The sequence below is a fragment of the Penicillium nucicola genome, assembly GCF_028828085.1.
Source record: "Penicillium nucicola strain IBT 29836 chromosome Unknown utg000010l, whole genome shotgun sequence".
In the NCBI taxonomy this organism is placed as follows: Eukaryota; Fungi; Ascomycota; class Eurotiomycetes; order Eurotiales; family Aspergillaceae; genus Penicillium; species Penicillium nucicola.
The window spans coordinates 1,103,237-1,118,004 of record NW_026643134.1 but is presented as its reverse complement, the minus strand read 5'-3'; the positions used below and the strand labels follow the sequence as shown (position 1 = coordinate 1,118,004).

Below are 14,768 nucleotides of genomic sequence, written 5' to 3'. Positions count from 1 at the left end.
GCAACTCGAGGGCGCCATTTGGTCTTATACTGCGACGGTTTGGGGATCGGATGGTCTTGGCGCAATTGCGTGCTCACTGGGGCCTGAGGACTCAGGCCCCAATATCAAGAAAGTGAACTACTGCGAACGAAGGTCATGGTCTTGGAACAAAATAGTGATATATACATCATACATCTCAAACTGCCCAGAAAACTCGGACAGCAGCTTTCTCAACATGATTAGACCATCCCGGAAACCGAGCCCTCGCCCAAAGAGCCAGAGAATCCCCAACCTCCAACTCCCGCACGCCCCGTCCATCCAGTGTAAGCCTTCCCCGTCCAAGATCCCTTTCAATATAATCGGCCTCTGTCGACTCGGGCAATATTGCATCCTGAGTATCCCACACAATCTCAACATGCTGCATCTCCCCAACATGAGCACCATTGACCTGCAACTTATTGCCGCGCGGAAGAAGCAACGCATCAGCCTCGGTATAGTGTTTCCGCTCCTGACCACGCTCATTGTCGAGAATCTCCTGCTCTTCACCGTTGATGTACATCTGTTGCTCATGTGCGGCCTTGATGACCTCCGTGTCGAACCATGTCCATGAATATTGGTACATGTTTTCGCGGCGTCTACCGTTGCCTTGGTCACGAGATGAAAGCTTGAATATTATTTTGCGGCATGGATGGGCACCACGGTGAGGAAGAGGCTTTGGAGGTTCGTCTTTTCCTAGGCTCTGGTGGGGTTGGAGAATAGTGGTTAGTATACAAGGTGGTTCAATTGGCGCGGGTGGAAACGTACATTTCGATCGTAGCAGAGTGGCACTGTCTTGAGCAAGGTTTGATCACAGTCTTTCTGGATGGTCTTCTTATCTTGCATCTTGTGTTCTATTGAGGGCCAGTACTCGGCTGCATCGACGATCATGTCGATGAGTTCCTCTGGGAGACCGTTTGATATCTTCCATTGTAGTAGATATCGGACTTTGAGGACATCCCATAGACTTGGATAGAACTGTTCTGGCTCTGGTTCTGTCTCTGGTTGATCTTCAGTTGGAGCTTCTCCAGGATCGGAGTTGTTGGTCGGGTTGTTTGGAAGATCTGGTGGCATACGGTTGCGTCCCAGTCGTCCGCGACGAAGATGAAAAGGTAGCATTGTGGCTTTTGGACCGTGTGAATAGACTTGGTTATGATTCACGCTTCGGTGAAACCAGGAAAAAGTGGTATGTATATTGGTCTGAGGTTGTTCAGGCTACAACGCCACTGTAAACTCCGAGTCCCGAAGTACTGTAGATACACCGCTTAGATACGGCCTGGCTGCCTGAAATGTTTTTTTTTGCTTTGTACCACCCGGTTACTCCTTGTTGTGTCTTGGGCGTGAAATAGGGTGTGAGTGTGTGTTTGTGAGAGAGAGTGAGTGTATGTCTGGCTCTCAGTTCTCCCCGCATACATGTAAAGTGCGGTTGAATGTAAAGTGGGCTCAGAATTGTGAAGTAGATGAGAATAAATCAATCAAGGATGTGAAGCTGCTCGGATTCAAGTATGTTACGGGGAAAGTTGAGGAGTTGAGTTGATGATCGACTACATTGTTGACATGACGTCAGGTCTAAATAGGCGGTATTAAAATGTATCAAACGTGAACTCGTAGGATATGCAGTGCTCTCGAATTTTGTTAGATATATTCAAATGCCCTTTAAAACGCCATAAAGATACAGAGTCCTCCCTACTTTTAGTTTCTTCTGCCACCAGAAGCCTTGTATGCCGCAGCCCGCTTCATGCTTCGGTTATTCTTCTTGGCCTTGGAGCCACGGCTCTTGCCCTTCATCTTGAGGGTCGATGATCCCTCGAGAGCACGATGACCCTCGAACACAAATGAGTTACCAGAAATGGTGCTGTTTGCCTCGGCATTGACCTTGGCAGCACCAGCACGGCCCAGTAGCTTGCCAGCACGTCCCTGCAGCGTCTTCTTGACCTCGTCGGCACGAGAGTTCTTCGCACCAGGGGCAGAGGACTCGCGCTTCTTAGCCATCTTGCGGGCGCGGGTCACGCGGAGCTTACGAGGAAGCATGGGTGGGAAGTTCTTCTCATTCAGCACAAGCGCCTCCTCGACAGTGTTGCCATCGAAGAACTGAACATACGCGAAACCCTTGCCAACACGGGTGGTGCTATCGCGAATGACACGCACGAACTCAACGTTTTTCTTGAGGGTTTTCTTGTCCTTGCCTCCGATGTAGGTGTTAAATACGCGCCAGAGACCTTCCTCGATATCAGCGGGTGCGCGAGCCTTCTTCTTCTTGCCGGTCTTTTCATCTTCCTCGGGGGTCTCGCTGTCAATGAATGAAAGATTACCAACGAAAACGCAGCGCTTGTTGTCAATCTCAGCGGGGTGCGCAAGACTGTCAACCCGCAGGTGGCGGTCCAGAACAATTGAGCCATTCAGGGCAGCAGGGGCCTTGCGTGCGGCTTGAAGTGTGGAATAGACCGCATAGGCGTTGGTACTAGGGGTAGTTTCGTCGAGAATCTCACGTTTGGCGAAAGAAGCACGCTTGGGGATACCACCACCGCTGGCAAAAGCAACGGAGCGGAAACGAATCGACTCGACCTTGTGAGGGCCACTGGATTCGGGGAGCGATGAGCAGAAGGAAGCCAGATGACGGAGTAGGGTCTTCTTAGCAGTCTTGGACTTGATAGCCTGAGTGGAAACATTGCCCAAGAAAACAGTACGGTTAGACTTCTCAACCTCGCTGGAAGGAGTGGGACCAGCCAAGCTTTCGTGCACGGGGGCGGGACCACTGTCTTCCTCCTCATCGCTGTCCTCGGATCCTGATTCCTTGTCGGAGTCGGCACTTTCAGCTTCTTCGGCATCCTCTGATTCGGACTGGGTCCCTGTCTGCTTTTGGCGCTTGGCATATTCGGATTTCCTCTTCTCTTCATCCTTCTCCTCCTCCTTTGCGATGCGACGCATGTATGTCTCCTCGAGATCTTCTCCGGCAGCACCTCGCTTGCGCTTTCGGTTCTGGGTATCTGTAGGCTGCTCCTCTGCGGACTCGGAATCGCTCTCCTCCGGGGCATCATCCATGTCTTCATCATCCGATGCGGCGGATAGATCGTCTTCCTCGGCATCCTCTTCGGTCTTCTTCACTTTCTGGTAAGGCTCAGTGTACTTCACTGTAGGGGCTTGCACAGGTCCAGCCTAAAGGTTGTTAGACAAATATTCTGCCATTGAAGTCACCGATATCAACATACACTTTGCGCGAAGAGCGAGGACAATGTTGGGTCCAGAGCAGCCGCACCTCCGAAAGGGAGAGCAGCAGCCTTGGGCTTGTCGTCCGTCTTGGACTGGGACTTTGACTTCTTTCCCATTTTTGATTCTTGGTGGAATTGATGATATCAAAGGAGACGTGGAGTCGATCTCTATCGACTTTTTTTTCTGCTTATCGGGTCTTGGCGCGGGAAGCTGCTTATCACATGACATGTATAGAGTCGGTGTGAACATCAACTACAAATGGGGATAAACGGGATAAATTGGAAATTGGCTAAATTCAATAGAGGTGCATAAAGATCCTCTCTGCATGCGTTGTTTGGCACATATTATCTGTGATGTACAGAGCAGCTGGTCAATAAGTTAGTCGGAGGGTAAATGTTATGATTGAACTTTGATAGATCAATACACATCAAATCACTCTATTTTTTTTGTCCTGTCTATTCTTCTTCCAGTCTGATCAAACGATCTGTCTCATTTATTGACTAGATAGATATTCATCCTTCTCTTCTAACCGCTATGGATCTACGTCAGATACCACTTCACGTGACCTGCTTTTTTTTCCTTCGGGCGGTGAGGCTCGCCCTCGCCGGAACGCGGCAGAACCCCGTCACTCGCTTCTGTTGCTGCACCCCATCACAGCGATCTGCTGCTTTTCGCTGCTGAAACCCCCTCTTTTATTCTGCTTTACCATCCCTGATCATTGCTTTGGTCCTGGTCAAGATCCCACACCACACCTTCATGCCGTCCGTCCTTCTGCGACTCGGTACCCTCGTCTTGTCCTCCTAGCCGACCTCCCCTCGCCCTCCAGAGTCCGTCTGCTCAGGATTCGTCGAATCGAAAGCTTTCACAACCTATAAAAGTGGCGGTACGCGTGAGCTGGTATTAAAGTTACCTCTCTCATCGCAGGAACGCGGTGATTTTGAGAATAGTGCTCGGTCGCGAGCAGCTGTGCTCATCACCGGCGTCGGTTCCGGCGCATTGTTGAAACGGTACGTCGCTTGAGGATTACATCAATGGCAGACTTTCATCTGGTCATATTTGCGAGGAAATAAGACCTTTTCTTGCCCCTGGAGTCAGTTTTGTCGGTACATTCGCTTTGCGCGGGCTCCAGTTCCTACGCTGGGCGATTGTTTCCGACTCTGGGGGCGTCCGATGATCAATCTCCGCACCACCGCCTTCTGGAGGCGCTGACCTATCTTTCGCACCCACCCACCACTTTTGCCCACCAACACTGTTTTCCACTGACTTTGCGGAGTTGACATGGCAATTGAGCTAATCCAGTCCTTGATTTCTTCAGATTGTCCATCCCAGCACTATCTGGTGGATCGGTGACCAACCTTCCTCCCCTCACGCCAGCGGCGATTCTCAACCTCGCCGAGGACAACTCTTGTGCCAATACCTTCCAACCTTCCTCTCTCCAGTCCATACTGTGCTTGCGCCAGCTATACCCCTTACAATCTTTTCAATGGAGGTGGCCGAGAGCAGAGAACAGGCCTCCGTTGGTCCGTCAACGGGAGCAGACTCCATGACCAACGGAGATCGGCATCCCTTTCTCGATGACCCCCTCATGGACGATGATGGACGTTCAAGTAGTTTGAGTGAGATCGACGATGTCTCGGAGAATGAGCCATCGGACTTCGAAGACCACATCAAATCAGACAAGCCAATGGAGAACGACTCGGAAGCGGAGACCGAGCGCATCGAGGATTCTCCCCACAACATCCGAAAGCGCGACATTGTGCTTAGTGCCGGCAGCGCAGGGCCTAGTCCGAGCAAGCTCCACCAATCTACGACACTTGACGATGTCGACGACGAAGCGCTCGAGGACTCACCTAGCAAGCGACGTCCTTCCAAAAACAATGGATTGGGCAGTGATATTCCCGACCTTGGTGACGTTGATCTTCCTGGAAGCATTGGCAAGAAGCGCAAACGCATCGAGGCCGGTGATGAAACCGGCACCGAGCTGGGTGACGACGAGCCCACGAAGAAGCGCCGAAGCTCCATAAAGAGCGATTTGAGCGACGCGATCGATGACGATACCCCCCTCTCCCCCGAGCCACTCGAAGATCCCATGGCGATCAACGATGATGACACACCGGCCGATGATGCTCCCGAGCTGGATCTCCCAGCCCCGCCTATGAAAGGCAAGAAGAGTAAAAAGGGTAAGCGGAAAGGAAGACGGGCCCAAGATGCAGACGAAGAGACGGAGACTGGCGGTGCCGATGCCATTCCAGGGGACGGTGTTGATGAGCTTCTCGGGGAAGACGAAGAACCTACGGAACGAGGCGATGAACCTGACGACGCAGAAGCAACAGTTCGGGCTGAAGAAGAATGTATGTTCTCCACGAGTCTTAGGCAACATGATTACTAACGCATGGACAGCTGTCAAAAAGATGTCTGCTATGGATTCTCTGGCAACGTTAGAAAAAGAATTTGCGGCATTACGTGACAAGTAAGACGCCAGTCCCATTTCTGATACGTGGATGTTAACAAGCGCAGGATTTATGATGAACGGATATCCAAACTCAACCGCGAACTGGAGATGTTGACTGGTCCGAATCCGACGCATCCCGAGTATCTGCGCCAGATCGAATGTGTGCAACGTTACCGGGACGCCAAGATCAAATACGAGCAAAACTTGTATAAATACCGCATGAAGTCGTTGCTCAACAAGGGTTTGGCAGAACGAGCTCAGGCACACAGCACATACTTCCAAAGAGTCCGAGATGTGCGTGAGAAGCATTCGAGTGACATCAGCAAGCAGTTCTATGCCATTCAGCATGATCGCTTCAAGACCGATGAGCTCAGCCCGCATCACATCATCGCCTTCCCTACTCGTCGTTCGCAGCAGATCGCACACCAGTCCGCATACAACCAGGAAGTTTCAATCATGGCTGGTGTTGCGAAGTATGTTGGCTTCCCCGCTGCTCCAAGCTTATTGGGCGCACGCCCTTCGGAACTTGATGATGATCTTGAAAAGATGGGGGTAAGTAGCTTGTATCTTCCAAATCCACTGTTCAATTACTAACATGATGCAGATAACCATCGAGTCTCGTGCCTCAGCACCAAGGCATTCATCTGCAATGCCTCCACGGACGACCATGTCCGCCATGTCTACGCATGCCTTCCGCGCCGCCGAAGAAGCATTCCTAGAGCAGACACCCTGGGCAAACCCGCAACATCCGATTCATCAGCAGCAACAACATCATCAACATCAACATCACTTACAGCAACATCGACCTCAAGGGCATACTTTCGAGCATCCGCAACCATCGTCATATACCACTCCAGCGGCTCAGAAGCGAGTGGTAGACATCAATGCGCCGAATGGATCCGCATCAACTATCCCCGAGAACGCCTCTGCGGCCAACTCATCTGCCAACAACACCCCCTATGGCATGGAGCAAGACTCGAGGCATCAAACACAAGGACCCTTCCGTAACCCTGATTATGATGGGGACCATCACAAATCTGGATTCCGCTCATTAAGTTCTTCGCCATTGGACGTACGCAAATCACAACCACACCTTCCTCACACTCTCGAGCACCGCTCTCCTACTACCGACGTCCCCATCCACAATCACATCTTCTCTCCGCCTCCTGCACGACAAACCTTGTTCCACCCAGCCGGCCTCAAACGGGATCCCTCCCCATCTCTTTCTAAACCCGTCGATACGGTGCACTACCGTCTCCATCAGCCAGGGATCTCAACTGGCTCTGGCTCAAATCACATGCCAGCCCGTTAACTCTTGTCCCTGACTTATCACGATTGAACTGCCAACTCCCCTTAATACCCAACCAATCTCTCCACGCCTCTGCATCTCCCTCTTCTCCTTTTCTGTGATCAACCTTGTGTCTATTTTAGCTCTCTCATTGCCCCACTCACAATTGTACCTCAACTGCCTTTCTCTCCAGCCTGAAAGAAAGGCGACTTAACTTTGTGCTTGCATGGATGGAACACCGAATCTCTTATTTTCGAATCTCAGCAGCGTTCATATGTGAGAACCTTCAGCCATCAATTTCTTACCTTGGATTCTTGGCATATATCTGAATGGAACGTAATCTGGTTTCGAGGTGTTTTATGGTTCTATCACATGTGGTGTATGGGGTATGGATTTTTCTTATTTTTTGTTCCTGGTTTCTGGTCTCTTGGGTAGAGGGTTAGGATATCTCTTGCATTGGAGTTTCTTCTTTTCTCTTCCGTGTCTTACACTTCTTCTTGGTGTTGTGCTTGTTAGTGTAAATACCACGATTGTATTTGATTATCACAAATCTTCAAATGTCTCTTCTTGCATTTGGTTCTTTATATAATTGATTCGCCCGAGGAACTTAGAAGTACATCACAATTTGTCCTTGTATCCCTGTTGCCCTTAGTTTTCAAATCCGCTCCCATTTCCATCTTCAGCATATTCTACCATCCAAAGAGCGGGATATCATACTATCGGATTTGTGTTCGAATTATTGGTGAGATGCCATCGAGCCTTCATATTGCCAACTTTCAAACATTTATAGTAATATCAATACTTCTGTAAGATGTAATGTTATCCGTGCAACAAGCAAAGCAGCCATTCATATCTTAGGGGCCAAACAAGGCCATCGAATTTACTCGGCATGCAAGTGAAAGAGACAACCAAGCCTTTATCGAAACTAGAGAGCCCAAAGCAAGCTAAGAAATACAGATGATTCGCTATATTAACATGTTTAATGGGAAATGGCATAATAAAACACTGGCCAAGATACATGGCCGAAGATAGGAGCGAGCATATGTGAACGAATTGAAGTTGCTTTCCACCTAGCTCTCCATATTGAAGACTGTAACATCTCGCATCATCAACCAACAAGTGAATTATTGGGCAGCTGGGGTAGCCTGTGCCTCAGGCTGCGAGGGTGCAGCCGATGACTCCTCGGCGCCATTTGCATTTGCTAGTACTGCACTTTCTGGGCGCCACTTGGTAAGGACCTTCCTAGCGGCAGGTTGGGATTCCTCGTCTGTTGATGTCACGTTAGGTGGGCCGTTCTAATATGAATTGAATGGAATGGCAACTTACAAGTCTGGTAGACATCCTCTATCGTGTTCAGGCACATCTCTCGTGCGGGGGGTCGGAACATGACCAAGTACCTGAATGAGAGTCAGTAATGGGGTCTTGATGGCAGTGACACTAGAACTCACATCAAAGCTTGAACGCAAAGATTGACACGCTCGGGATCCTTGGCCAAACTGGCTACCCGCTGGGTGATAGGAATGGTGATCTCGGGGACTTCACTGAGGAAGCGGACCAGAACCTTGATATCCCGAGAATCAAGATAAGCCAGGAAACCATCGAGAAGGCGAACAACCCAAGTATCATAGTGCAAAGGAACAGTCGGCTGGGCATCTTCCTCGGATGCATCACGCTGGCTGGCAACACTTCTCATTTTGATCCGGTCATTATACCACTCTTCGTTAAGCCAAATAATAGCAATGTTGAGTCGTCCCCGGAAATCCTCCAGGATGTAACGATACAGCGTCTCGCGGATAGAATCAGCAATGGTGGTTTGCTTGCGTCCAGTAGAGTCTGTTTTGTTCTGGTTATCTTCCTCTAGGCCAGCAGGAGCGCGAGTGGCCAGACGAGAAAGGAGAACAGACCATGCGTCCCTGTCAAAGGTGCTTCCTGCTAACCGGGAGAAACCGAGCGTCTGCTGGCTCTGGTTCTTGGTGGATGCAGGGGATGTCTCGGCGGCATTCAACATGCCAAATACACGTGCAACGGCACTGCGGCCGATTTCTCCAGCCTCTTCTTCGGTCAAGGGGGGTGGCTGAGGTAGAACGAATGGACCCAAGGATACGAGGTCTGGCTGGAAATCTGCGACCTCTGCTGCGACAGCACTAGCTTCCTCGGAGACGGTTGACGCCGCATCCATGGGTTGATATTCGGGTTCATAATCATCGTCATCATCTGCTGTCGCTGCTGCTTGCTGCTGTTGCTGTCGCTGTATGTTTTGCTCCTTGGTAATTGTCTGCAACCGCGTACGAATGGCCTGGTGTAATGTGAGTGAGTAGTCAATATATCATCCTTGTAGTGTTACTTACCTCAGTAGCCTGCGTGAGTGTCGTGTCGTGGACTTGGGTCAAGAGGGGCACGACGATTTTAAGAACTAAATCGAATGGAAGCTGCTTCACGTCGAAAGAGGACAATCCGATGTCTTCAGTTAAGGTGAAAAGTTTATCAAAGCTTGCGGGCCCTGGTGCCATCGGTGGAATTTTGAGCATGGGGGGAGTCAAAGCATTAAGTCGTGCCCGCTTTGCATTATCGAGTCCATCAGTAGGCTCATTGGGGAGCCCGCGCTTTCGAGAAGCATCATCAGGAGCCTCAAGACGTGATTGCATGAGGCGCTCGATGTACATTTGCATTTTACCAGCCATGGGGTGATTAGGGTTTCTAATTATGTTAATATTACCCATGTGCCTCAGTCGGAAGAATACAATACCTTTTCAAGATATTGATAAGCAAAGCTCGTGCAGTCCTCTCCATGGACTTAACGCTGACGCGAACAGTTGGGGTAAAAGGAGGGCGAACGTGTGTGGAAGGGTAAAATTCCAGAACGGCGTTCACAATCTTATTGGCGATAGACTGACGAGTTCGGATGAGAGGTGCGAGGCAATTCAACGTAGCATTCACAAGGAGAGCATCGCTGATTGGAGTTAGCGCTGATATTGGCATCCAAGGGAATTACCATCCGGTTATCATACCTGATCTCTTCTTGGAAAACACCAAGCAGTCGGTCAAGTAGACCCGATGACTCGGCTTCCAGATTTGGGATTGATAGAAGGGCATGGTTACGAGGCACAATAGCCAGGGAAGTCTCATTTTGTTCCGGTCGCTAGAATATAGTCAGTAACCAGTATGAAAAGCCTGTGAAGATCGATGAACATACCCTAGGGTCTGAGATCAATCCTGGGGTCTGGACTTGAACTACGCGCTGTAGGAACTTTGCGCAGCAGATTCTGACGGGACATGGGAAGGAGTCCATTTGGCGGAAGATGACCTGTTTGATAGCATTCATAGTCTCCCATGTTTCGCTGTCATTAGGATGGTTCACACTGCCATTGAGATATCGTTAGCATGATGGCCATTTCGGAATTCAAGCGCGCTTCCGCGCAGCCCTGAAGCAGATAAAATGGTTCAACATACATATGTCTGAATACAAGCGGATACAAGCTAGCGGAGGTTTGCACTAAGCTCTGCAGCACCGCAGTGTCTTTCTCCGGGAGCTCTAGGATTTCTCGGATTGTCTGTAGGACATTGGGGGCAAGCTGCTCCTTCTGAGCTACAGCAAGTACCGGACTAGCAAATGTTTCGGCTAAGAAGTCTGCACCCCATCTTCGTAGCTCCAGTCGGGTTTTAGCTCCAACGATGGGGAGGATGCCGTTTACGATCTGAGGATAGAAGGCAGCGTCTCCGAGGACGAGATTACGGGCAGCATTGAGCTGAGTGACCTGGTCGGCGTCGGCGGGTTGAGCCATTATGGCTTTGCTGGGTGGATGTCAGGTATGCGACACGGTCGAGACCGAGACGGAGGGAGCGTGTTTTCGAAGAACGTCGGTCTCGCAGTTCGAACGCGCCCCGACTAGTGTGCGAAAGAATGCGGGTTGGATGAATGAGTAACGATAGTGTTGAGAGAGGGTGTGGTGGTAGAGAGTGTCGAGAGATGTGAGGGTAAGGTTGCGACCAAAGTGAGATGTGAAAGGGCGAGGATCGCCAAAGACTCCGATGTATTGTATGGCTTTACACGCGCATTTCAATAGTCACGACAGAAGATTCAATTGATATTGGAATTGGGCTTGAAACTCGATTGACGGGATGATTCCCATTTATCAACTATTCTTCAACCGTATTGAAATAACATCCCAGTCGTGTCTCGCTCTCTTGTCGGAGCCTCAGATGCCAAGACTTTTCCTCCGCCAAAGCCTCAACTTTCTGGTCTCCGACTTCTCCGTCTGCATCTCCTCAACATGGCTACCGGAATGTATGTGTGAACCCTCAAATGGACGGCTTACTCTTGCTAACATCATCTCAGCTTCAACTCTACCTACTACGGCAAGGACTACCGCGCGGGCGCCGCCCTTCTGCGTGCCCGCCGGCCCTATCTCTTCAAGAACGCCCTCACCGGCTTTGGACTGTTCGCATTCACAATTGCAGTCTGTGAGTATACAATGAACCCCAGCGTCCTCTTTCCGCGACTCCAATGTCTGGAGTAAAGCAGTCCTTTGTCTTCAACACAGAGGATCATGCCACCACCACCGCCTGCCTGCTTAGCAACCCACCCATGCCCAACCCAAACCAACAGGACCAATTGGCTAACCATAACTCAATACAAATAGACTCCTACACTATCAAGGCTGTCGGTCAAGAAGAATTCTCCGACGTCAAAGTCCCCGATGCTCCCGCGGAGAAGAAGTGAAGCATATCACAAGCCCCCTGGTAGTCAATACTGGGTTGACACGGTTGAGCTTTTTGATATGCTCCGTGTGTACCATATACCCGCACAGCGTATTTGAATATCCTACTGTGACCAAGGAACAACGGTGCAAATTGGGGTTTTGGAGTCTTCGGAAGACCTTGTTTTTCAGATCTGCAAGTTTAGCGGTTGCGGTTATCTCAGCATTTATGCTGCAATGTACAGAATGAATTGAATTGTATTGGAATATGCGGAATATTGAAGGATGAGCCTCGGATTATCCATCTTGTGTAGCCCCACTGGGTCCGCTATACTGCCATCTTAGACTTGATCTATACTTCAGCGCTGTAACTTTGTGACCAGATATTCAGATGAAAGCGAGAAGCATATGCGCAGGTACTGATCTACTGGCAGGAATTTGGACCAAGAGTATGTATTGGTAAGTTTTGGAAACACAGTACAACGGCTTGCTATGTAGTTATAACAGCCAGCAAAAATGCAAAATGAATCTAGAAATAATGCTCTACTCGGTTCGCAAAACGCGAGGACCCTTCTTCTTGGTGGCACGCTTACGCTTGAGGCCCTTGTCAAAGGCAACAGCGTTGCTGTGGTCACGGCCAAGGTTGTCCAGGTCCTTGACCTTGTAGAGACGCACAATCCAGTTCTCACTGGTGAAGGCCTCCTCCAGCGTGTTGAGCTGAGGGGTCTCCTTGGGCAGCTTAGTGCCGCGAACCCGGTCCATTGCCTGACCAGGAGGGAAGAGGTTCTGGAAGTTGTGGTAAGACATCTTGTACCTGTTCTTGGGTCAGTAAAGTTTTCAAATCATACGAGAGTAGGCCACTTACATCAAGCTGTTCTTCATGGCAGGAGTGGCCTCCTCGTCCACACGATACTCGCCACGGGCAGTGAAGAAGTCACGCTCCTTCACCTCATCGGGCCAGATACCCTCAGCAATCCGAACCATCCAAAGGAACTTGTTCAGATCATCGCCTGAGTAACCCAACAAACCACCAAACACAACCAAGACGTAGTCGACATCATGTTGACGCAAGATGGGGTAGCTGACCTCCTCACGCGAGCTCATGGCCTTGCCAACAGTCGCGATGTGGGTGTTGTTCCAGGTGTTGTTGTCAACAAGAGTAGGACGATCAGCCATACCGCCAATCTGGTATCCGTAATCCCACCAGGACATGATCTTGGCATTGTCAGGGGTATTCTGGCGCAACCAGTAGTACGCCTCACGGTAGTCGTCAATGATGAATTGACTTCCATCGGGAAGCTTGCTAGCCAGGACCACAGAGGGGGAAGAATAGGCGTTAGAGGTGACCCAAGTGCAGTGTGCGACAAATAGAAGCAAGTAGAGGGTTACCGAACATGTCACGACAGACTTAGAGAAGTACGAGTAGATGCCAACAACGGGGTTGCGAGTCGATCGAAGAGACGTGGAGTCTTCAGCAGCGGCCTTAGCCTTGGACTCTGGAGTGGGAGAGGAGGCAACCAGGAAGTTGTCAAGAATGGCCGACAAGGCGAGGGCAGCCGCAACACAGACAATGGGAGTCAAAGTCAGCATGAGACGGACCATAACACCAGCGAAGTAACTGGCGAGGACGGAGTAGATGACCACGAATACATGCTCGTCCTTGAGCTTCTGGAAACACATGAACACACCGGCGGGGAAGAGCCAGATAAGGAAGTTCAGGTCAAAGAAGAAGGCTGGCCAGGCAGTAGGCTGGTGCTCAGAAACGGAAGCAATGATGGGAATGTGCACCTTGGCGTAGCCGGTGTCCCAGAGGGAATAGAAACGGCCACTCCAGGGGGCGATGACCCCAGTCACCGAGAGCAAGATGAGACCGCTGAAGGCGATGCCAATGGTGAGGAGAACCATAGCAGTCAAAAGCTTCTGGAACTGCTTGCCAGGCAGGTATGCCCGAACGAATTCAGCAAACGCCACCAATTGGAGCAGGCCAAATATGCCTATTGAATGGTCAGTACAATGTATGAGGAAGGAAGCAGCTCCAAGATCTTACCAAGGGCAGACATGTGGTCACTGTTGCGAATAGGCAAGAATCCAACGAATGGAATCTGCATGCTGCCCAGTGTTCCCAGAGCATACCAAGTGGTATAACTGATATACACACGGGTGCTGTATCGTCCCATGCAGATAAGGACGAAGACATGGAGAGGAATCAAGTTCGTGATGAAAACGTATCCACCCCAAGCGGAGACCATGTATCCATAGAACAAGGCAGTCAAAGCTCCCCACATGATGGATCCATTCTTGACAGCCTTGATCCAGAGGAAGAATGTGAATACCAGCAGGAAGATGGCAATAGCCTCGTTGTCATAACTTCCTGCGACGGATCGCGAAATGTAACCCGGTGTAATACCCATGAAGGCCGCGGCAAGAAGACCAGCGGAGGGCGAGGTAGACATCTCACAGGTCAGGAAGTACATGGCCAGAGCAGTTAACCCAGAGAAGCCTGGGGCAAGCAAGACACAGACATTGCGAATGTCGACGGGGATAGTGAGGAAACGAAGGATGTGGTAGATCACGCCGCTAGTCACCATCAAGCCAGGGTACAATGTGCCACCAGTGACACGACCCAGAGGATGCCATGTTCCTATTCAAATATTCCATCAGCACCTCGAGTATACCACCTTCGGAGGACGCGCAATCGCGGGTAAGGGATGCTTACGGTCATCAAACCAATCCCAGAAGCTATAGAAGCCATTTTCAATCAAATATTTTGTTGCTCGGAAGTTGAACCACGGATCGACTAGAAGAATTGTATTAATATCATGTTCGAGGGGTCTGGGGAAGGCCGAGGTGATTGTGCCTAATGCAACGTAGAATCGTACATTCGTGGATGATACTCTCAAATCCTGCAAACAAGTTAGTACAGTAGTTATCCAGGGTCTCAATTGACACGTACTGATAACACTGAACAATCGACTAGCCACCGCGGCGGCTGCAATAGTACAGAGAATGATAACCCGCAATAGACCGCGCGTGTTTCGGCCGGAGCTGCCTTTCAGCAGAACATCAAGCGAAGACTGGGCCATAATGGCCAAAAGGAGCAAAGTCC

The 14,768-nt window shown here is 50.2% G+C and overlaps 6 protein-coding genes across 6 annotated transcripts; 2 read left to right on the top strand and 4 right to left on the bottom strand.

The window, feature by feature from the left end:
* Positions 1-175: 175 nt before the first annotated feature.
* Positions 176-1,134, bottom strand: N7511_008964 (uncharacterized protein; the record flags this gene model as incomplete). The annotated part of the gene is made up of 2 exons (XM_057131341.1): positions 176-718; positions 784-1,134. The coding sequence occupies 2 exons, from the start codon at positions 1,132-1,134 to the stop codon at positions 176-178; spliced, it is 894 nt and encodes a 297-aa protein (XP_056979329.1).
* Positions 1,135-1,707: 573 nt separating this feature from the next.
* On the bottom strand, positions 1,708-3,341 carry nop12 (rRNA-processing protein NOP12; the record flags this gene model as incomplete). The annotated part of the gene is made up of 2 exons (XM_057131340.1): positions 1,708-3,171; positions 3,225-3,341. 2 exons carry the CDS (start codon positions 3,339-3,341, stop codon positions 1,708-1,710), a joined length of 1,581 nt encoding a protein of 526 aa, XP_056979328.1.
* Positions 3,342-4,708: 1,367 nt separating this feature from the next.
* On the top strand, positions 4,709-6,989 carry N7511_008962 (uncharacterized protein; the record flags this gene model as incomplete). Its single annotated transcript, XM_057131339.1, has 4 exons — positions 4,709-5,576; positions 5,626-5,695; positions 5,743-6,229; positions 6,282-6,989. 4 exons carry the CDS (start codon positions 4,709-4,711, stop codon positions 6,987-6,989), a joined length of 2,133 nt encoding a protein of 710 aa, XP_056979327.1.
* A 1,100-nt stretch (positions 6,990-8,089) lies between these two features.
* N7511_008961 (RNA-processing protein PTA1) lies at positions 8,090-10,747 on the bottom strand (the record flags this gene model as incomplete). Its single annotated transcript, XM_057131338.1, has 8 exons — positions 8,090-8,232; positions 8,292-8,362; positions 8,414-9,261; positions 9,314-9,662; positions 9,712-9,915; positions 9,974-10,104; positions 10,159-10,324; positions 10,416-10,747. 8 exons carry the CDS (start codon positions 10,745-10,747, stop codon positions 8,090-8,092), a joined length of 2,244 nt encoding a protein of 747 aa, XP_056979326.1.
* A 489-nt stretch (positions 10,748-11,236) lies between these two features.
* N7511_008960 (uncharacterized protein) lies at positions 11,237-11,685 on the top strand (the record flags this gene model as incomplete). Its single annotated transcript, XM_057131337.1, has 3 exons — positions 11,237-11,250; positions 11,302-11,426; positions 11,606-11,685. The coding sequence occupies 3 exons, from the start codon at positions 11,237-11,239 to the stop codon at positions 11,683-11,685; spliced, it is 219 nt and encodes a 72-aa protein (XP_056979325.1).
* A 520-nt stretch (positions 11,686-12,205) lies between these two features.
* Positions 12,206-14,745, bottom strand: N7511_008959 (dolichyl-diphosphooligosaccharide--protein glycosyltransferase subunit STT3; the record flags this gene model as incomplete). The annotated part of the gene is made up of 6 exons (XM_057131336.1): positions 12,206-12,476; positions 12,528-13,656; positions 13,710-14,303; positions 14,379-14,459; positions 14,542-14,565; positions 14,616-14,745. 6 exons carry the CDS (start codon positions 14,743-14,745, stop codon positions 12,206-12,208), a joined length of 2,229 nt encoding a protein of 742 aa, XP_056979324.1.
* Between the last annotated feature and the right edge of the window lie 23 nt (positions 14,746-14,768).